General features: G+C 44.8%; 1 protein-coding gene across 1 annotated transcript in view; it reads right to left on the bottom strand.

The window, feature by feature from the left end:
- The window catches only part of LOC140458580 (uncharacterized), a 107,055-nt gene that overhangs the window by 43,369 nt on the left and 40,393 nt on the right, over nucleotides 1-23,293 (bottom strand). The window contains exons 5-6 of the mRNA XM_072553341.1: nucleotides 21,966-22,100; nucleotides 11,027-11,161 (exon numbers count right to left, since the gene is read on the bottom strand). Coding sequence (XP_072409442.1) covers nucleotides 11,027-11,161; nucleotides 21,966-22,031 — 201 coding nt within the window. The 5' untranslated portion in view covers nucleotides 22,032-22,100. The remainder of the gene's footprint in view (nucleotides 1-11,026; nucleotides 11,162-21,965; nucleotides 22,101-23,293) is intronic.

Here is a 23,293-nt window from a genome sequence, read left to right as displayed (position 1 = left end):
GCTGTTCAGCCAAAGACACCCACATCCCATACCTGATTTTAAAAATAATCCTTTCGGATGGTCCCACTGGAACCGTGCTGGGACCAGGGTCCTGGCCGATCATGTCGGTAGGAGTATGGACAGGGCTTTCAACTGACAGAGAGGATGGAGGGACAGTGTTCAGGTGAAAGAAGCTTTCCAAATCCAAAGGGAAAAGTTGAAGTATGGGAGCAGCATCAGAATATGGCTGAAGAAAAGCAAAAAAGAACAGGATGGGATAGAGTTTAACTAAAATTGTACATCAGTGAATAGATTTATGTCAGGAAATTGTTGGAAATAGTAAGTTATGTTCTTTTTGAATGAACAACGTTGCTGCAGTAAGGTAGATGGATTTGTGACACAGAGATAAAAGAGATTTAGACACCAGTGAGACATGGATAGAGGGTGAACAACAATATTCAGTAGGTCATATTCTTGTGCAAACTCAGGCAAATTGGGTAAAACGAACAATTATTGTCAAGAAAGGCATTACAGAGAAAGCATTTGGCCGCAGACCATGAAGTAGAGTCAGTCTGAATGTAATTCCTGGCTACGACTTGCCAAGGACACAAGCAGCAGAACAGTTTTAGCCAACGAACTGTATTCCTTTGCTCGTCACACAGGAACTCATTGGATTTTTAATAAAGGAATTATGATAATTTTGGAAAACTTCAATATTCGTATAATCTGGGACAATCACACGGGCAGCATTGATATTGGAAGAGGAGTTCAGTTATTTTTTTTCAGTGTTTCTTTGAAAAACACATTGTGCAACTGGCTAGGGACATAACTATCGCAGAGCGACCGTGTAATGAAACTTAGTGAATGAGTAATGTCACCTGCAGAGATCCTTCGGGAAATTGTGATAAAGTGCAGTTTAAATAAATATAAAGTTTTAAAGTGAATCACAGAAAGGACAAGCTACAACTAGAAACAAAAATAGTCAATTACATGAGTTTGAGAGGAGAACTGACCAAGGTAAACAGCCTAAACAGACTGAGACAAGTGTCTGTAAATGGACATTGTAAAACATTTAATGTAACAGTATAAAACACTCAACAAAAGGATATTTTATTGAAACAGTGAAAACCTCAGCAAGAAATCCCCACTGGTCCCTCACTCAGGAAAAAAGGGATCATACTAGATTATGAGGCTGAGAAGATCACAACAAAGTACTTAAAATCCTGAAGTGAGAGAGTGCTTTAGGAGTAAATGTTAAATGGATTACAATGGGTCTGCTAGCAGGAGGGGGGCTGTGGGAAGGGGAATCATTGTCAGGGTTTATTGACACGACATGAACAGGGAGAGGTGAAGGTGCTGGAGGTGGTGAGAGTGTTACAGAGAGTGGTCAGGGTCTGAACGGTGTTACAAAGCCAGGACGGATTGCTGCAGCTGGAGGGGTTTACAGAGGTAGGGAGGGACATATGTATTTTTATTTATTCATTCATGGGATGAGGGTGTCACTGCCTGCACGAACATTCTTTGACCCCACTGGTAATTATCCAGAGGGCAGCTTGGAATCAGCCATATTGCTGTGGGATGGAGTCACATATCATCCAGACCAGGTTAGAATGTCCGTTGTCCTTCACTAAAGGAGGTCAGTGAACCAGATGAGTTACTCCTACTGAACAACTATGTTTTTATGATGGCCTCACCAATGTCTCACAACATCACATCCGGACTGCTACTCTCAATGCCCTCCCCAATGAAGGTAACCACCCCAAACGCCTGCTTCACCAGCCTGTCTACCTGTGACACCACACTCAAAGAGCTGTGTACCTGCATCCCTGGGTCACTGACTGACAACACTACCCAGGGCCCGAACATTAACTGTACAAGTCCCACCCTGGTTTGTTTCACCAAAATGGAACACTTCACATGATCTAATTAAACTCCATCTGCTATTCTTCAGCCCACTATCCCAGCAGTACTGTTAATCTTGTGTCATATATAATCTTCTCCTCTAACCATTTTACCACCAATGTCAGTGTCACCCAAGAAGCTTGCTTACCAAGAAACCAATATTCCCATCCAAACCATTTATCCAAATGGCAAACACCAGTGAACCCACTACTCTGCTGGTCACATGCCTCCTGTCAGAAAAACAACATGTCACCCATCACTGTCTGTCTACTACCATCAAGCAAATTTTGTATCCAGTTCACTAGCTCCTCCAGAATGCCATATCCTTTTTGCAATGATCTGAGTTTATTACCCAGTTTACCAGACAGAACATAGAACACAGAACAGTTCCGCCCAAGACCCTTTGGCCATGATTTCATGCCAACCTTTTATCCAACTGTAAGATCAAACTAACCTACATACCCTTCATTTTACTATTATCCGTGTATCTGTCCAAGAGTCTATTAAATGTCCCGAATGTGTCTAATTTTACTATAACCTTTGGCAGTTCATGCAACCACCTACCATTCTCTATCCTCTTATCCATCCTCCATTCACCTTAAAATTACACCCCCTTGCAATAGCCATTTATTCCATGGAAGGAAAGGTCTCTGACTATTCACACTCTGTGTGATTCTCATCACCTTGTTCACCTCCACCAAGTCGCCCCGCCCCCTTCTTCACTCCCATAAGAAAAGCCTTAGCTCCCTCAACCTTTCTCCATAAGAAATGCCCTCCATTCCAGGCAGCATCCTGGTAAATCTCCTGTGTACACTCTCTAAAACTTGCCCATCCTTCCTGTAAAGACGGGACCAGAACTGAACACAATATTGCAAGTGTGGTCTCACCAGGATGTTATAAAGATGCAGTAAAACCTCATGGCTCTTAAAATCAGTCCCCCTCTAAGGAAAGCCAACACAACATATGCCTTTTTAACAACCCTATCAAAGTGTGCGGCAACTTGAGGGAATAACTGACATGCACCCCATAATCTCTCTGTTCCTCCACACTGCCAATTATTCTGCCTTTCACCCTGTATTCTGTATTCAAATTCGACCTTCCAGAATGAATCACTTCACACTTTTCCAGATTGGACTCTATCTGCCACTTCCAGCCCAGCTCTGCGTCCTGTCAATGTCCCATTGCAACCTACAACAGCCCTCCACATTCCCCACCACTCTACCAAGCTTCATGTTATTGGCAAACTTACTAACCCATTCTCCAACATCCACATCCAAGTCATTTACAAAAATCACAAAGAGCAGAGTCCCAGAGCCGATTGTTACAGAACCCCACTGGACACTGAGCTCCAGGCTCAATACTGTCCATCTGCTGCCACCCTCTGTCTTCTCTGGGCCATCCAATCCTGTATCCAGACAGACAGATCTCCCTGTATCCCAATCATCTTTCTTTTCTGAACGAGCTATCAACGTATTCTGTCATATCCTCAAAGAATTCAATAAGGTTTGTGAGACATGACCTGACCCCTCTCAAACCCATGCTGACTGTCTAAAATTTAACTATGATTTTCCAAGCAGTGATAAATCCTGTCTTTAGAGTCCTCGCCAATAATCTGCACACCACAGACATTCGACCAAATCTGTAATTCCCAGGATTCTACCTCCGTAACATGGCCCAGACTCTACAAATCTTCTCTCCTCTGCCATGTTCTCCAGAAGGGCACTGGAGGGTGGAGGGAGTTACAGAGATAGGGAGGGATATCAGGACAGGAGGATTTTGCAGACATTAGGAGGTTTGCAGTGCCAAAATGAGGCTTCAGTAATTGTGAGGTTTTATGGTGATGAAGGCATTTGAGAAGGGAGGGAGGGAGGATTGTAGGGAAATGAGAGGTTTCACAGTTTAGGTGTTTCGTTAAGACTTCAAGAGGTTACTGAGTTGGGGAGGGTGTAAGCACTGGTGGTTGTTACATAAACATGGCTTTGGTTGCAATGCAGGAAGAGGATTCAGGAAGCTGGAGAGTATGGGGTCTGAACGAGGTTACACAAATGGGAAGAGTTGTCAGGAGTGGAGGTGTTTACAGAGACAGCAATGGTCTGATCTGGAGCAGAGGACCCAGATTGGGAGGATTGTGGGGACTGGAGGTGGTTTCACAGGGAGGGAGGACCATAGACCCACAGGAGGTTACAGAAATGTGGAGAGCTGTAGGGCTGACAGGGGTTCATGGAGATGGGAATGTTGGGAGGGATGGAGAAGTTTACAGGGATAAGGATGTTTGTAGGCCAGGGCTGGATCACAGACAGGGACTATTTAGGGAATGGAGCGGATTACAGAGATAATGTGGGATGTATAGACTGTAAGAAAAACACATATATGGAGTGTAGTCGGGACTGAACCGGTTTAGAGATATTGAAAGGCTGAGGTTCTGGGGTTATTTAGACATGGAGGGTGTGGAATCGGACAGATTTTCCTGGAGATGAGAACAGCAATTTTGGTTGGAGAAAGTTACACAGATAAAGGAGTATTAGTAATCTCCTCCAGTTTGGCCTAAGTGGGGAAGGGTTGCAGGGGAGGTTGTCGTTAACACAGATAGGGGTGTAAGGGCTGGAGAAGGTTACACAGATGAGTAGATGGGTGGAAATACTGGAAGAGCTTACATTGACAGGGTGGATGATAGTGATGAGAGCATGTTACACAGATCACGGTTCCTTGAGGAACTGGATTGAGACAGTCACAGGGACTGGAGTGGGTTCTACTGATCGGAGTATGGCAGAGGCCTGAGAAGATTATAGGGTCTCCACAGATTGATTGTGTCTTTAGGGCTGGAAGAGTTTAGGTAGATATGGAACCCTTAAACCCAATGTATACCATCTTCATTTCCAGACCAGAGCCTCAATATCCCTCATCAGCCAGGGATCCCTAAACCTGCCATTTTCCCTTCACCCTAACAGTTACATACTGACCCTGGATTTTCAGTATCACACTTTTAAAAGCCTCCCATTTTCCAGTCGTTTCTTTCCTTCAAACAGACTCACTCACTCAACCTCTGCTACATCCTGTTTCATGGCCCCAAAACTGGCCGTGTTCCAGGACAGCTCCTTAACCTGTGGACCTCTCCTATCGTTTTCCATAGTTACGTTACAACTAAGACAGTTGCGGTCACTGGACCCAAAGTGCTCTCCAACTGACACTTCAAACACTTTCTGACCTTGTTTTCTCAGTGAGGGTCCAATGTTGCGCCCACCTGAGTAGAATAGGACGGTATACATATTGATCTAGGAAACTTTCTTGGATACATTTGACAAATTCCAACCCATACGGGCCTTTTTTATTCTGAGTGGCCCAGTCAATTCAGGGGAAATTAATATCTACAATCAATACTACTCTCTTATTCCTGCAGCTGTCTACAATCTCTCTACACAGTTGCTCTTCTCATACCCACTGGCTATTTGCGAGTCTGTAATGCAGTCCCAACAAAGTTACCACCCCCTTCTTCTTTCTAAGTCCTAACCATATGGCCTCATTAAATGACGCTTTAGGAGTATCCTCTCTGACCACTGCTGTTATGTTCTCCCTTATCAAAAGCGCAACTCCCCCTCCTCACTTACATGTCTTTCTGTCACACCTGCACCCTCTGTGTCCGGGAACACTGAGCTGCCAGTCCTGCCCTTCTCTCAGCCATGTTTCTGTTAAGGCTATAATATCCCAGTCCCCAGAGCCAATCCATGCTCTGAGCTCGTCTGCCTTCCCAGTCAGGCCTCATGAAATAAATGCCCTTTAAACCAGAAGTCTTTTCCGTCCCTTGACTGTGTTCTTGGATATCCTGAATAGGAAACTTGCTCTCGGTGGCTGGTGTATTTTCCTCTGACTGGCCAATGGTCTCTCTTTTTCAGAATCCCAATCCCCTGGCAAACTAGATTAAGCCCTCCCAGGTAACACTAGCAAATATTCACCCCCAGGTTGCTACTGCCCCCCTGGTTCAAGTCCAACCCGTCCCCCTTGTCCAGGTCACCGCGACCTCAGAAGAGATCCCAATGATCCAAGAGGTAAAAACCCTTCCCCCTCCACCAGCTCCTCAGGCACTCATCCATCTGCCTTATCTTTCTATTTCCATATTTACTGGCGAGCGGCACTGGGAGCAATCTGGAGCTCACTACCCTTGTAGCCCTGCTTTTCACCTTCTTACCTAACTCCCGATACTCACTTGACTAGAACCCATCCAACTCTATCTATGTCATGTGTACTGATGTACACAATTACCACTGGTTGTTCACCCTCCCCCTGGAGAAAGGGGCCAAACCTGACCTCCCCTTGAGGAACAAGGGAGGGAAAGGGACTGAGGTATTAGTTGGGATAGTTTTGACAAAGTGACACAACTGTATTAGGTTGAAAACAGTTATGGAAAAGGACAGGCCTGGTCCACAAGTGAACCATCAACATTGTCCTGCCCCAATCCAGAAGGTCTCTGTTAGGAGCTTTTAACTGTTGTTTGTGGAGACTATTTGCAGGTAAATGGACCTCAGGCAGGTGCGAAGCTTTCAAAAGAGTGATAAAATGAGAGTTCAGGGTGAGGATATTTCTGTTCGTGTGAAGGACAATGCTGATTACAAGTAGGAAATTCTGGATGACTGGGGATATTGAGGTTCTGGTCAAGAAAAAGGCAGTCCATGTCATATATGGTCAGCTGGATTCCTCGAAGAACATTGCGGGTACAGTAATACACTGAAGAGGGAAAGCAGTAAGGAGACCTGAGAAAACTTTGGCTGATAATGATAAGTCAGATCCAATGGAATTCTACATGAATACTAACAATAGAAGATTAACTAGAGACAGAATGTGCCCCATTAAAGATCAATGGGATAATCCATCTGTGGAACCACAGAAGGTGGGTGAGATACTTGACGAAAATTTCACATCAGTACTTAAAGACTGGGGAAGTCAGGGAAATAAAGTCTTCAAAAGACTCCGCATAACAGAACATGAGGAGCTTGAGTTTTAAAAACGCATTAAAGAAAGACAAAGCTCTCGAGCTAATCATGTATATCTGAGGACATTGGGGGAAAACTCAGGAAGAATTGCCCCTTAAAGAGGTATTTCTATCAGTGACAGCCCCGGGTGATGAGCTGGAAGCCTGCAGGGTATTTAATGTTATGCCAGTGTTTAAAACTGCTGTGAGGGAAAGCCGGGCACCGAAAGACCAATTGGCTTGATGTTTGTGGTGCATACGGTGTGGGAGGGGGGGATCCGAGGAACAGGAGTTACATGCATTTCGAAAGGCAAGGATTGATTAGGGACAGTTAACACAAAGTACACAAGTAATGTCTCACAAACTTGCCTGAGTTTGTTGAAGACGTGACTAAGAAGATAGAAGAAGACAGAACAGGAGACTGTGTCTATCCTGACCACAGCAAGGCCTTGGACAAGGCTTAGCGTGGAACACTGGTTAGTAAGGTTAGATCACATGGGATCAGGGTTAGATAGCCAACCGGATACAAAATTGGCTTGACAGTCGGAAACAGAGTGGTGGGAGAGGGTTGTTGTGTAGACTGGAGGCCTACGACCAGCAGTGTGCCATAAGGAACAGTGCTACATCCACTGTCATGCATCATTTACAGAAAATATTCTGTAAGAGCATAGGAGTCATTGTTAGGAAGTTTATTGATAAAGGTCCGTATATAACATGGGTTATAGTGGGCTGGGAATACAGTTATCAAAGGGGATTGCGAACAACTGAGCCAGCGGGCCAAGGAATGAAAGATGGAGTTGGATGAAGGTGATGGATTTTGTTAAGGTAAACTAGGGCGGACTAACAGTTAATGGTTGGGCCTTGGGCAGTGTTGTCGAACACAGAGAGAGACCAAGGGGTACAGTTACATTGTTCCTTGAAGTGGCATCGCAGGTGGACAGGATGGGGAAAGTGACATTAGGCACACTTGCCGTCATGGGTCAGTGCATTGAGGACATGAGCTGGTACATTATGATATGGCTGTACAAGACACTGCTGAGTCCCCAGTTGGAGTACTGCATAGAATTCTGATCCTCCTGCTTTAGGAAGCATTTCCTGAAACTGTAAATGGAGCAAGGATTGACGAAGATGTTACTGATACTGAAGGGTTTGAGAAAACGGAAAAGCTGGATAAGCTGGAAAGCAACATCGGGGAATGAGATAACCTTACCAGCCAAAGCTAAGGAGAATGCACGGAAATTCTACAGCACACACATACAAAAAGCAACTAGAGAGACAATAGGGCCCCGCAAAGATCAATAAGGCCATCCATGTGTGGAACCACAGGGGATGGGCGAGACCCTAAATGAACATTTTATGTCACAAATTACTGCGGACAAGTCAGTTAAAGAAACAGTGATGGTTTGTAAAGAGTCCCCATTACAGAAGAGGTGGTGCTGGAGGTCTTCAAACATAAAGGTAGAGAAAGCCCTAGGTCCTGAACAAGTGTATCCCAGAACGTTGAAGCAAAGTAGTGGCATGGACATGAGCAGAACTATTTGCATCATTGTCCTTCGATGATACAAATCACAGGACGATGATTAAAACCACGAGGGATGCAGGTAAGTTGATTAGCCAACGTCTTTACCCCAGGGCAGTGGAGTCCATAACTAGATTGGATTGAAGTGCAGAAGGAGGAGGTGTTAGCAATTCTGCAAAGTCCAAAAATAGATAAGTCCCCGAGGCCGAATGGGATTTATCCTTGGATTCTCTGGAATTCCAGGAAGGAGATTGCCAAGCCTTTGGCTTTGATCGTTATGTCGTCATTGTTTACAGGAATAGTGCCAGAAGGTTGGAGGAGAGCAAATGTTGTCCCTTTTGATTAGATTACTTACAGTGTGGAAACAGGCCCTTCGGCCCAACAAGTCCACACCGACCCTCTGATGAGCAACCCACCCAGACCCATTCCTTACCCCTTCACCGAACACGATGGCCAATTTACCATGGCCAATTCAGCTAACCTGCACATTTTGGACTGTGGGAGGAAACCGGAACACCCGGAGGAAACCCACACATACTTGGCGAGAATGTGCAAACTCCACAGACCATTGGCTGAGGAAGGAATTGAAACCGGGTCTCTGGCGCTGTGAGGAAGCAGTGCTAACCACTGTGCCACCGTGCCACCCCAAGCAGGGGAGTGGCGACAATCCTGGTAGTTATAGACCTGTGAGCCTTACTTTGATTCTGGGTAAAGTGTTGGAAAGGCTTGTAGGGGATAGGATTTATAATCATCTGGAGATGAGTTAGTTGATTAGGGACAGCCAACACGATTTTGTAAAGGGTAGGTCATGCTCTCACAAACCTTATTGAGTACTTTAACAAGGTGAACAAAGAGATGGATGAGGGTAAAGCTGTTGATATGGTGTATATGTATTTCAGTAAGGCGTTTGTTACGGTTCCCCGTGGTAGGCCATTGCCGATAATACGGAGGCATGGGATTGTGGGTGATTTAGTAGTTTGGATCAGACATTGGCTCACTGAAAGAAGGCAGAGGGTAGTGGTTGATGGGAAATATCGATCCTGGAGTTCAGTTACTGGTGGTTACTACCAGGTTGTGTTTTGGGTCCACTGTTGCTGTCAATTATACAAATGACCTGAATGAGGGCATTGAAGGATGGGTTAGTAAATTTGCAGAAGGCACTAAGATGGGTAGAGTTGTGGATAGTGACGAAGGATGTTGTAGGTTACAGAAAGGTATAGATAGACAGCTGGACTGAAAGTTGGCAAATGGCTTTGAATGTGGAAAGGTGTAAGGTGATTCACTCTGTAGGGAGTAACAGGAACACAGGGTACTGGGATAATGGTAAGATTCTTGGCAGTGCAGATGAACAGAGAGATCTCTATGTCCATGTACATAGATCCTTCAAAGTTGCCACCTAGTTTTATGGGTTTTTTTAAGAAGCCATTCAGTGCGTGAGCTTGTCTTGGTAGAGGGATTGAGTTTCAGAACCATTAGATCATGCTGCAGCTGTACAAAACTCTGGGTGTGGCCACATTTGTTCAGGATGGATGTGTAAGCTTTGGAAAGGATTCAGAGGAGATTTACTAGGAAGTTACCTGGTATGGAGGGAAGGTCTTATGAGGAAAGGCTGAGGGACTTTAAGCTGTTTTTGTTCAAGAGAATGTGTTTGAGGTCAATTAATTGAGACAAATAAGATAATCAGCAGGTGAGATGGGTTGGATAGTGAGAGCCTTTTCTCTTGGATGGCGAAGCCTAGCACAAGGGGAGATAGCTTTAAATTGAGGTAGATATTAATATTAATAAATAGATATGGGACAGATGCCAGAGGTAGGTTCTTTACACAGATTAGTCGGGGCATGTAATGCATTGCCTGCAACAGTGGTAGACTCGCCAACTTTAAGGGCATTTACACGGTCATTGGATAGGCATCTGGACAAGAATTGGAATAGTGTTGGTTCGGTGGGCTCCAGATTGGTTCCACAGGTTGGTGCAAAATCGAAGGCCGAAGGGCCTGTATTGCGCTGTCATGTTCTGTGTTCTAGTGGGCATAAATATGAGATGGGAGAGGAAAGACTTAAAAGCGATTTTAGGAGAAAAGTTTCTACACAGAGGATGGTGCAACTATGGAATGAGCTTCCAGGGGAAGTGGTAGAGATATGTTCAATTTGGGCAGGTACGTGGGGGGGAGAAGTTTGAAGGGATACCAGTCAAATGCAGGGAAACGCGACTCGTTCATGGACTCTGGTCAGCATGGACTAGTTGGGTTGAAGGAAAAGTTTCTGAGCTCCATGGCTCTGTCTCCAGTTATTGGAGGAGGAGACGACCGAGATAAGGAATGTTGTGGACACTGAAGCAAGTTACAGAGATAGTGATGGTAGTCTGGAATGCAGTACATTTCAAATATGTGGAGGGACAATCAGGCTAGGAGGAGGTTACAGAGATAGGAACTGTTATAGGAGTTACAAATTATTGGAGACACTGGTGCATAAGCCATACCATAGATACAGTGTTGCAGAGTAGTGAGTCTTAGTACAACAGAACGTCCAGAAAGAGTGGAGTTTGAGCGTGTGGTATGTGTGAACTGTGCTCCCCATCCAGCACTGTATCTATGTCATGTCCTGTTAGCCGATACTTGGAGCTCTTTCATTGCTCTCTGCTCTGTGCACTGTGAGTGATCTTACCTCACTGCAGGATGTATTGAAGGTTCCAGATCTCCCTGCCCTTTGTCTCTCTAGCTGACCAACCGTCTTCAATGAGGTGATGGATGAGACACCCAGCAGCTGGGAAGTTAATTGAGTCTGAACCTTCCCGAGTACCTACAGGAGACAGACGAATAGACAGAATGGGAAATTAGACTGATACATTGACGATTAAAAATGGCACTGTGTACCACCACAGAGACCTGGAAAATCCCAGTCTCCATCCCTGGCCTGTGCTGCCTCCTCTCTCTGGAGTGGAGAATATTGTTGGCTCAGGATCTGGTGTAGCTTCAATAGAGAGAGAGAGAGAGAAAGAGAGAGAGAGACTACGTGATATCACCAGAGTGCTGGAAGATAACAGGATCACACAACTGTTTTGGAAGAACATGTTTTGCTTCATCATGCACTGATATAACTGGTCAGGAATGAGCAACCAGTGAGCAGGTGAAGTGATGGCCGAGTGGTATTATTGCTCGAGCATGTATCCCAAACCTCAGCTAATGGTCAAGGGAGGCAGGTTGGAATCCCACCATCAGAAATGGTGGAATTTGAAATCAATAATTTTAAAAATAGTAATTAACAATCCACAAATAAGTATGAGACCATTGCGGATGTACAAAAAACCCAAACACTTGTCCTTTCGAGATGGACATCTGCCCATCCTGACGTGGTCTGCATGACATCCCCACAGCAATGTGTTTGCCTCTCAAAGAACCTCTGAAATGGCCGAGCAAGCAACTTAGTTCAACGTTAGGGAGGCTGGGCAAGAAAGGCTGGTCAGCCAGAGACACCTACAGCCCATACCTGATTTAATAAATAATACATTAGAATGCTCCCACTGGAACCGTGCTGGGACCAGTGTCCTGGCCAATCATGTCGGTAGGTTTATGAACAGGGCTTTAAACTGACAGAGAGGATGCTGGGACAGGGTTCAGGTGAAAGGAGCTTTCCAAATCCAGAGAGAAAACGTGGAGCATCGGAACAGTATGGGAGCGTGGCTGAAGACAAGCAGAACGGAGCAGGAATGGACAGAGTTTAACTAAAATTGTACATCAGCGAAAAGATTTGTGACAGAAAATTGTGGGAAACAGTAAGTTGTGGGTTTTTTTTGAGTGGACAACGTCTCTCTAATAAGGTAGATGGATTTGAGAAACAGAGATAAAAGTGATTTAGACAGCTGGGAGACATGAATACAGGGTGAACAAAAAATATTCAGTGGTTCACAATCTTGTGCAAATTCAGGCAAAATGGACAACACAAACAATAATGGATAACAAAGGCATGACAGAGAAAGCATTTGGCCTCAGAACGTGAAGTATATTCAGTCTGAATGTAAATTCTGGCGACTACTTGCCAAGGACACAAGCCACCGAACTGCATTCCATTGTTCATCACTGTATTACACAGGAACTCATTGGAATTTTTTAACAAGGGCATTATGATAATTTTGGAAAACTTCAATATTTGTATAATCTGGACAATTACACGGACAAGATTGATATTGGAAAAGGAGCTCGGAGATTTTTTTTCAGTGTTTCTTTGAAAAACACATTGCGCAACTAGCTAGAGACATAACTATCGCAGAGCGACCGTGTAATGAAACTTAGTGAATGAGTAATGTCACCTGCAGAGATCCTTCGGGAAATTGTGATAAGGTGCAGTTTAAAGAAATATAAAGTTTTAAAGTGAATCACAGAAAGGACAAGCTACAACTAGAAACAAAAATAGCCAGTTACAGAGGAGAACTGACCAAAGTAAACGGGCTAAACAGACAAACGTGTGTCAGTAAATGAACAGTGGAAAACATTTGAAGGAACAGTGTAAAACACTCAACAAAAGGACATTCAATTGAAACAGTAAAAACCTCAGCAAGAAATTCCCACTGATCCTTCACTCAGGACAAAAGGGATCATACTAGATTATGAGGCTGAGAAGATCACCAAACAGTACTTAAAATCCTGAAGAGAGAGAGTGTTTTAGGAGTAAATGTTAATGGATTGCAATGGGTCTGCTCACAGGAGGGGGGCTGAGGGAAGGGGAGCCAGGGTCAGGGTTCATTGACACGATAGGAACAGGGAGAGGTGAAGGTGCTGGAGGTGGTGAGAGTGTTACAGAGAGTGGTCAGGGTCGGAACGGTGTTACAAAGCCAGTACGGATTGCTGCAGCTGGAGGGGTTTGCAAAGGTAGGGAGGGACATAGGTTTTTTTTTGAAATATTCATTCATGGGATGTGGGTGTCACTGCCAGGAACAACGTTCTTTGACCCTTCTGCTAATTACCCAGAGGGCAGCTCAGAGTCAGCCATATTGCTGTGGGTCTGGAGTCACATGTCGGCCAGACCAGGTTAGAATATTTGATGTCTTTCCCTAAAGGGGGTTTGTGAACTAGATGAGTTCTTCCCACTGATCAACAATGTTTTAATGGTGGCCCCATCAATGTCTTTTACAGATACAACATGACATCCCAACTCTTACTCTTAATGCTCTCCCCAATGAAGGTAACCATCCTAAATGCCTGCTTCACCAGCCTGTCTACCTGTGACACCACATTCAAAGAACTGTCTACCTGCATCCCTGGGTCTCTGACTGAGAACACTACCCAGTGCCCGAACATTAACTGTACAAGACTCACCCTGGTTTGTTTCACCAAAATGGAACACTTCACATTTATCTAATTAAACTCCATCTGCTATTCTTCAGCTCACTATCCCAGCAGTACTGTTCATCCTGTTGTATAAGATAACCTTCTTCACTGTCCACTTTCCCACCAATTTCAGTGTCACCCAAAACAATTACTTACCAGGAAACCAATATTTCCATCCAAACCATTTATCCAAATGACAAACAACAGTGGACCCACTCCACCGCTGGTCACATGTCTCCAGTCAAAAAAACAACATGTCTCCCACCACCCTCTGTCTACAACCATCAAGCCAATTTTGTATCCAGTTCACCAGCTCCTCCTGAATGCCATATCCTTTTAAACTGGGTAATAAGCTCAGGTCAGTGTATCAGACAGAACACAGAACGCAGAACAGTTCAGCCCAAGACCCTTAACACATGTTTTCATGCTCACCTTTTATCCGACTAAGATCAAACTAACCTACATACCCTTCATTTTACTATCATCCATGTGTCTATCCAAGAGTCTATTAAATGTCCCGCATGTGTCTAATTTTACTCCCACCATTGGCAATTCATCCTACCACCTACCATTCTCTATCCTCTTATCCATCCTCCATTCACCTGAAAATTATGCTGCCTTGTAATAACCATTTATTCCATGGGAGGAAAGGTCTCTGACTATTCACTCTCTCTGTGCCTCTCATCACCTTGTTCACCTCTACCCAGGTCGCTCCACTCCCTTCTTCACTCCCATAAGAAAAGCCTTAGCTCCCTCAACCTTTCTCCATAAGAAATGCCCTCCATTCCATGCAGCATCCTGGTAAATCTCCTGTGTACACTCTCTAAAACTTGCACATCCTTCCTGTAACAGGGGACCAGAACTGAACACAATATTCCAAGTGTGGTCTCACCAGGATGTTATAAAGATGCAGTAAAACCTCACGGCTCTTACAGTCAATCCCCCTCTAAGAAAAGCCAATGCAACATATGCCTTTTTAACAACCCTATCAACGTTCATGGCAACTTGAGGGAATAATTGACATGCACCCTATGATCTATCTGTTCCTCCACACTGCCAAGTATTCTGCCTTTCACCCTGTATTCTGCATTTGAATTCGACCTTCCAGAAAGAATCACTTCACACTTTTCCAGATTGAACTCCATCTACCACTTCCAGCCCAGCTCTGCGTCCTGTCAATATCCCATTGCAACCTCCAACAGCCCTCCACATTCCCCACCACTCCACCAACCTTGGTGTGATTGGCAAACTTACTAACCCACTCTCCAACATCCACATCCAACTCATTTACAAAAATCACAGAGAGCAGAGTCCCAGAGCTGATTGTTACAGAACCCCACTGGTCACTGAGCTCCAGGCTTAATACTGTCCATCTGCTGCCACCCTCTGTCTTATCTGGGCCATCCAATCCTGTATCCAGACAGACAGATTTCCCTGTATCCCATGCCTCCTTATTTTCTGAATGAGCCATCAAAGTATTCTGCCATATCATCAAATAATTCAATAAGGATTGTGAGGCATGACCTGCCCCACACAAACCCATGCCGACTGTCTAACCTTTAACTAAGGATTTATGACTACTTGGAAAACCAGTCTTTAGAATCCTGTCCAATAATCTGCACTTCACAAACATAAGATTAAATCTGTAATTCCCAGGATTCTACCTCCGTAACATGGACCGGACTCTACAAATCTTCCCTCCTCGGCCATGTTCCCCAGAAGGGCACTGGAGGGTGGTGGGGGGTACAGAGGTAGTGAGGGATATCAGGGCAGGAGGATGTTGCAGACATTAGGAGGGTTGCAATACCAAAAGGAGGCTTCAGTAATTGTGAGGTTTCATGATGATGAAGGTATTTGAGGAGGGAGAGAGGGAGGGAGGGAGGATTGTGGGGAAATGACAGATTTCACAGTTTAGGTGGTTTGTTAGGACTGCAAGAGGTTACTGAGTTGGGGAGGTTAAAGCACTGGAGGTTGTTACATAAACATGTGGTTTTGGTTGCAATGGCAGGAGGAGGATTCAGGAAGCTGGAGAGTATGGGGTCTGAACGAGGTTACACAAATGGGAAGAGTTGTCAGGAGTGGAGGTGTTTACAGAGACAGCAATGGTCTGATCTGGAGCAGAGGACCCAGATTGGGAGGGATGTGGGGACTGGAGGTGGTTTCACAGGGAAGGAGGACCATAGACCCACAGGAGGTTACAGGAATGTGGAGAGCGCTGTAGGGCTGACAGGGGTCCATGGAGATGGGAATGTTGGGAGGGATGGAGAAGTTTACAGGGATAAGGATGTTTGTAGGCCAGGGCTGGATTATACAGACAGGGAGTGTTTTAGGGAGTTGAGCAGATTACAGAGATAAAGATGTTTCTATCGACTGGAAGAACAAACAGATAATGAAGATTATCATGACTGAAGATGCTTATAGATATAGGAAGTCTTAGGTTCTGGGGGTTATTTAGACATGGAGGCTGTGGAATCCGGATCCTTCTTTCAGAGATTGCGGTAGAAATTTTGGTTGGAGACAGTTTCACAGATAAGGGAGCATAGCACAAACAGGAGGAAGTTCCTGAGGTAGGGAGTGTTGGAGGGGAGGTTGATGTTTACACAGATATGGGTGTAAGAGCTGGAGAATGTTATGGAGATAGGTAGATGATGGAGAGACTGGAGGAGCTTACAATGACAGAGTGGGTGATAGTGACGCGAGGATGTTACACAGTTAATGAGTCTTGTAGGAACAGGATCGGGAGAGGCACAGGCATTGGAGTGGGATTTACAGATCGGAAGTGTTGCAGGGACCTGAGAGGATAACACAGATAGGGATGGGGGTAGAGTCCCCACAGACTGATGGCGTTTTAGGGACTGGAAGAGGTTATGTAGACAGGGAGGGCTGTAAGAGCTTCAGGAGCTTATGGTGAGTTGAAGAGTTGGAGCAGTTCACAGAGGAAGGGTTCTCTGACAGGAGTAGATTACAGATAGTGAGGGCTGTGTGGCCTGAGAAACTTAAAGAGAGGGAGAGCTTTTGGTTCCGGAAGATATTACACTCACAGGGAAAGTTGAAGAGACTGAAGCAAAAATGCATGGAGAAGGTTACACAGATAGGGAGGGATGTAGGACTGAGGGTGAATACACAGACATGGAGGGTCGTATTGTTATACGGAGCTGAGGGGGATAGGGACCGGTGTAGGGATTTACACAGAAAGGGAAGGTTGTGTTTTTGGAGTATGTGATATTGATACAGACAGTGTTAGGGAATGATTAATGGACTACAGAGGAGCTCTGAGACAATGTATTATGGGGAGTGGAGGAGATTACAGACACAGAGATGGCTGTCGGTTTGAAAAGAGCTTCTACAGATCCTCAGTGCAGTAAGACTGGAGGGAGGTTACAATAATAAGGGTTACCTACACGTAATGACTTTTTTGATATAGAGAAAGTCTCAGAACGGGACTGTCAAAAGAAAGTATAGACACTCCAGATGAGTTTCGATGCCCGAAACGTCGATTCTCCTGCTCCTTGGATGCTCCTTGGATGCTGCCTGACCTGCTGCGCTTTTCCAGCAACACATTTTCAGCCCTGATCTCCAGCATCTGCAATCCTCACTTACTCCAGATGAGTTTACAGAGACATAAATGTTTTTCGGGGTTTCATGATGGAACAGTGATTGGGAGTGCTGTAACAAATGGCAAGAGTTATAGGGAAGGTTCTAAAAGCAGGAAGAGGTGACAGTCATATCGATCGTGGTAAGGACTGGAGAAGCTTACATAGGCAAGGAGTGTTTTAGAGTCTGTTGGAGATTACACATATATGGGGAGTATTGGGGATGAGGCAAGGTTCAAGAGAAAGGGATGGTTGACAGGACTGGGCAATAATCTGACTAGAATCTCCACAATGTGGATACAGGCCATTCGGCCGAACAAGTCCACACCAACCCCTCTAAAGAGCATCCTAACCAGACCCATCCCTCTCCCTGTCCAATAAACCCTGCATTCCTCATGGTGAACTCACCTAAACCACACTTGCCTGAATACTACAGTCAAGTTATGATGGCCAATCACGTATCGTGCAAATGTTGGACGATGGCAGGAAACCAGAGCACCCAGAAGAAACCCACACAGTTAGGAGGGAGCACATGCAAAGTCCACACAGACAGTCGGCCAAGGCTGGAATTGAAGCCAGGTTCCAGGCACAGTGAGGCTGATTATACAGAGCACTGCAGAGATTGGACTAGGTCACAAAGTTCACAAGGGTTTATTGGAACAGGAGGAAAATATAGTCAGGAACAGGAGAAGCTTACATAGATGGTGTCCATGAGAGGGACTGGAGGAGGTTAACACAACAGGGAGGGTTGTGCATTCTCTCGACAATTAGAGGTAGGGACGTTTGGGGAGACTGGATGAAGTTAGTCATACTCAGAGTCGTACACACTCTGAGTAATGGCAGATGGAGTTTACTTCTGATCACTGTGAGGTAATGCACTGTGGGAAGTCTCATAAGCGAAGGATATACATCATGAAGGGTAGGTCCTCCTGGAGAACTGAGTAACACCGGGACCTTGGTGGGCAAGTCCCTGGATGTCTGAAGGTGTCAGCACAGGTTGACAGGGTGGGGAAGGCACCTAAACTGGGAGCAGGAGGGGGACCCACATCCTGATGGGGCGAATTGTTAGAGCTGCTTGAGAGGATATAATCTAATCTGGCAGGGTGTTGCACCTTAAACAGTCATAAAGCCAGAAAGAAGATTGAGGTTGGTGCACAAATTAAAGACAGCAATTTCAGCAGAAAAGGCAGGCAAGAGCATAGCAGGGAATGGGGGAGGGGGAACTGATGATTAAACTGCATTTATTTCAATGCAAGGGGCCTGACAGCTAAGGAAGATGAACTCAGGGCATGGACTGGAACATGGGACTGGGATATTATAGTTATTACAGAAACAAAGCTGAGGGAGGGACAGGACTGGCAGTTCATTGTGTCAAAGTGGAGATGCTACAGGAAGCATCGAAGGGGAGGCAAGAGAGGACGTGTGGTGGGGGGTTTTCATTGCATGAATCATTACATCAGTACATAGAGAGGATATTCCTGTGGGATCACTCAGTGACACTATGTTAGTGGAACTGAGAAATAAGAATGGGTCATCACTCTGACACGATTGTCCTACTGACCCCGAATAATCAGTGGCAGACTGAGGGGCAAACATATGAGGAGATCTCAAATATCAATCATAATAATAGGGCTGTTATGTTTGGGGTTTTTAAACTTTCCAAACCTCGACTGGGACTGCCAGTGTTCAGTGTTTGCAAGGGAGGAATTTGGTAATTGTGTTCCAGAAAACTCCAATCAATATGTAAATGGCCTGAAAAGAGAAAGGGGCAAAACCTGACCTCCCCTTGGGAAACAAGGTCGGGAAAGGGACTGAGGTGTGAGTGGGAAAGCATTTTGCCAAAGTGACTCAAGTCTATTAGTTTGAAAATAGCAATGGAAAAGGACAGGGCTGGTCCACAGGTTCAAGTTATAAAATGGGGCCAGACTAATCTTGATAATATTTGCCAGGAACTCTCAAAAGGTGATTGGGGAGTCTATTTGCAGGGAAAGGGAAGTCTGGCAAGTGAGAATATTTTAAAAGTGAGATAAACTGATCGATCAGCGCCAGCATGTTCCTGGTTGTGTGCAGATCAATGCTGACAACATTCGGAAACACTGGCTGTCGACTGAGGGGCTGGTCAAGGAAAAGGGGGCAACATGTCAGGTATAGCCAGCTGGATCAAGGGAATCCCTGAGGATCACAGGGACTTTAGCAATACACTTTAGGTAGAAATCAGGAATGCAGAAAGGGTACATGAAATAGCCTCAGCAGAGAATGATAAGGAGAATCCAAAAATGATTGTATAAAAATATTAAGAGTAAAAGAGTAACTCGAGACAAAATAATGTCCCTTAAAATCAATGAGACCATTGGTGTGTGGAACCGCAGGATATGGCTCAGACCTTAAACACATTTTTTGCTACAGAATGTATTGTGGACAAAGACCGGGGAACTCAGGGAACAAGAGTAATACGTTAGACCACATTTGGAGTTCTCTGTAATTCCAGTCTCCCCACTATATGAAGGATGTGAAAGTTGAAAGTGTTCAGAAAAGATTAACAAGATGTTGCCAGGATTGTTGCTGAATAAGCTGGGGTTATTTTCCCTGGAGCATAGAAGACTGGAGGGGTGACCTGACAGAGGTTTATATAAACATGAGGGGTATGGATTGGGTAAACAGTCAAGGTCTTTTCCCAGGGGTTCGAGTGTCCAAACCTAGACAGCATAGGTTTAAGGTTGAAGGGGAAAGGTTTAAACGGCACTGAAGGGACAGCTTTTTTATGCACATTGTGATGTATGTATGGAATGAGCTGAGAGAGCAAGTAGCAGATACTGATACTATGACAACATTTAAAAGGTATCTGGATGTGTATATGAATAATAAGGGTTTAGAGGTACATGGGCCAAATGCTGGGAAATGGGATGGATTTATTTAGATCTTCTGGTTAGCATAGATGAGTTGGACCAAAGGGTCTGTTTCCATGCTGCCCATCTCTATGACTTAAAAAGAGGCATATTATAGAAGAGGTGGTGCTGGAGATTTTACAACACAAAGGATTGGAAAGACCCAGGACCTGATTAAGTGTATTACAGGACATTGTGCAATGCTAGGGAAGAAATTGTGGAGCCGCGAGCAAAGATATGTGTACCATTGACAGCCATGTGTGATGTGCTGGGAAGGCTGGAGGGTGGCATAATGGGCAGTGAAGGAGGTTTTTTGAGATTACAAAGGGATCTTGATGAAATGGGTGAATGGGCTGAAAAACTGTAGATGGTATTCAATCTGAATAAATGCGAGGTAGTGCACTTGGTAAAACAAACAAGGGTAGAGCTTATACAATTGATGTTCAGGCCTCGGTTAATGTTTTAGAGCAGAGGGACCTCCGGGTTCAGGTACATAATTCTTGAAGTTTGCATCACAGGATGGATAAGACAGTGCTTGGCATGCCTGGCTATTGCTCAGTCCATTGACTGGAGGATTTGGGACGTCAGGTTGAGATTGTGCAGACATTTATGAGGAGAAAGTGAGGACTGCAGATGCTTGAGATCAGAGCTGAAAATGTGTTGTTGGAAAAGTGCAGCAGGTCAGGCAGCATCCAAGGAACAGGAGAATCGACGTTTCGGGCATAATTCCTGAAGAAGGGCCTGTGCCCGAAACGTCGATTCTCCTGTTCCTTGGATGCTGCCTGACCTGCTGCGCTTTTCCAGACATTTATGTGGCCTCTTCTGCACTCCTCTGTCCAGTTCTGGTTGCCCAGTTATAGGGAGGATATTATTCAGCTGCAGAGGGTTCAGCAGAGATTTACCAGGACATTGTTGGATATGGAAGGCTTGAGTTCTGAAAAATGGGGGCTGAGTCTTTTTTCACTGGAGCCTGGAGTTTGAGATGTGATGTTATGAAAGTTTATTTTAGAAAATGAAATATAGATCGATTTTATGGTAGTTGCCTTTTCTGTAGGATGGGGGAGTCTCAAGAGGAGGGACTACATTTTTAAGGTTAGAAGAGAGAGATGTTCAAAAAAATAGACATGGGGGCAAATTGTTACCCAGAGGGTGTTTTGATTGTGGAATGAACTTCCTGAGGAAGGGTGGACGTGGTTACAATTACAATGTTTAAAAGACAGAGATACTAAACGAATATTTTGCATCAGTTTTTACTGTAGAAAAGGATATGGAATATATAGAATGTAGGGAAATAGATGGTGACACCTTGCAAAATGTGAACCCTTGAACTCTGTGGGAAGCTAGAGAAGTGATAACTGGGCCTTTTGTTGAGATATTTGTATCATCGATAGTCACAGGTGAGGTGCCGGAACTATTATAGGAGTTAAAAATTACTGAAGACACTGGTGCACAAGCCATGCCATAGGCACAGAGTTGCAGAATAGTGAGTCTTAGCACAGTGATGGAGGGAGAACACAGAACAGAAAGATCGCAGGCAGCATTCCCAACCTCTCGTCGGAGGCCTGCTTGTCCCTCTGTTGTCCTGATGCTCACTAAGACAGCACAGGCCTGTACTGATAACTATGAACTTCCCATGCTCTCTCAGTGCAACAGAAATTAAAGTCGAGGTGGTGGTTGAGTCTGGGGTGTGTCTGTATCTGTACTGTGCTCCCCATCCAGCACTGTCTCTATGTCATGTCCTATTAGCGACGTTTGGAGCCCTCTCATTGCTCCCTGCTCTAAGCACTATGAGTGATCTTACCTCACTGCAGGATTTATTGAAGGCTCCATATCTCCCTGCCCTTTGTCTCTCTGGCTGACCAACCATCTTCAGTGAGGTGATGGACGAGACCCCCAGCTATTGGGAGGTCTATTGAGTCAGGAACTTCCTAAATACCTACAGGAGACAAAGAAATAGACAGAATAGAAAATTAGACTGAAGCAGTGAGGGTTACACATGGAGAATGGAAATGAACCCCACAGATATCTGGAAAATCCCACTCCATCCCTGGGTTGTGCTGTTGCATTTCTCTGGAGTGGAGAATTCTGTTGGCTCAGGATCTGGAGTAACTGGAAGAGCAGGAGGCGCTGACAGAGGCAGCAATTAGACCCAGACAGTGAGGGATACCACATGGAGAGAGACTGAGTGATATCACCAGAGTGCTGGAAGACTTCAGGATCACACAGTCATGTTGGAAGAATGTGTTTAGCTTCATGATGCTCTGGTATCAGTGCTCCGGGATGAGCACCCAGTGAGCAGACGAAGTGATGGCCGAGTGGTATTATTGCTAGAGTATGTATCCAAAACCTCAGCTAAGGTTCAGGGGAAGAGGGTTTGAATCCCACCATGAGAAATGGTGGAGTTTGAAATTAATAATTTCAAAAATAGTAATTAACAATCCATAAATAAATATGAAACCATTGCTGATGTACAAAAAAAAAACAAATACTTGTTCTTTAGATACGGATATCTGCTCATCCTCACGTGGTCGACACGACATCCCCACAGCAAAGTGTTTGCCTCTCAATTACCCTCTGAAATGGCCGAGCAAGTTACTTAGCTCGAAGGAAGCTAGGGCTGGGCAAGAAAGGCTGGTCAGCCAGAGGCACCCACATCCTATACCCGATTTAATAAATAATCCATTAGGAATTGTACTGGGACCAGGGTCCTGGCCAATTATGTCGGTAGGTTTATGGGATAGGGCTTTAAACTGACACAGAGGATGCTGGGTCAGGGTTCAGATGAAATGAGCTTTCCAAATGCAAAGAGAAAAGGTGAAGTATGGGAGCAGCGTGGGAATGTGGCTGAAGACAAGCAGAAAGGAACAGGATGGGACAGAGATTAACTACAACAGGGAATAGGTCTGTGATAGGAAATTGTTGAAAAGAGTAAATTATGTTATTTTGGAATGGATAATGTCTCTTCAATAAGGTAGATTGATTTGTGACACAGAGATAAAAGAGGTTTAGACACCAGAGAGACGTGGTTACAGGGCGAACAAAAGGTGGGCATAAATATTCAATGGTTCACCACCTTGTGCAAACTCAGGCAACGTGGGCAACGCTAATAATAATGGATAACAAAGGCAT

This window comes from Chiloscyllium punctatum, chromosome 33, assembly GCF_047496795.1.
Source record: "Chiloscyllium punctatum isolate Juve2018m chromosome 33, sChiPun1.3, whole genome shotgun sequence".
NCBI classification, from domain to species: domain Eukaryota; kingdom Metazoa; phylum Chordata; class Chondrichthyes; order Orectolobiformes; family Hemiscylliidae; genus Chiloscyllium; species Chiloscyllium punctatum.
Note: the sequence above shows the minus strand (reverse complement) of the source record. Positions and strands in the feature narration are given on the sequence as shown.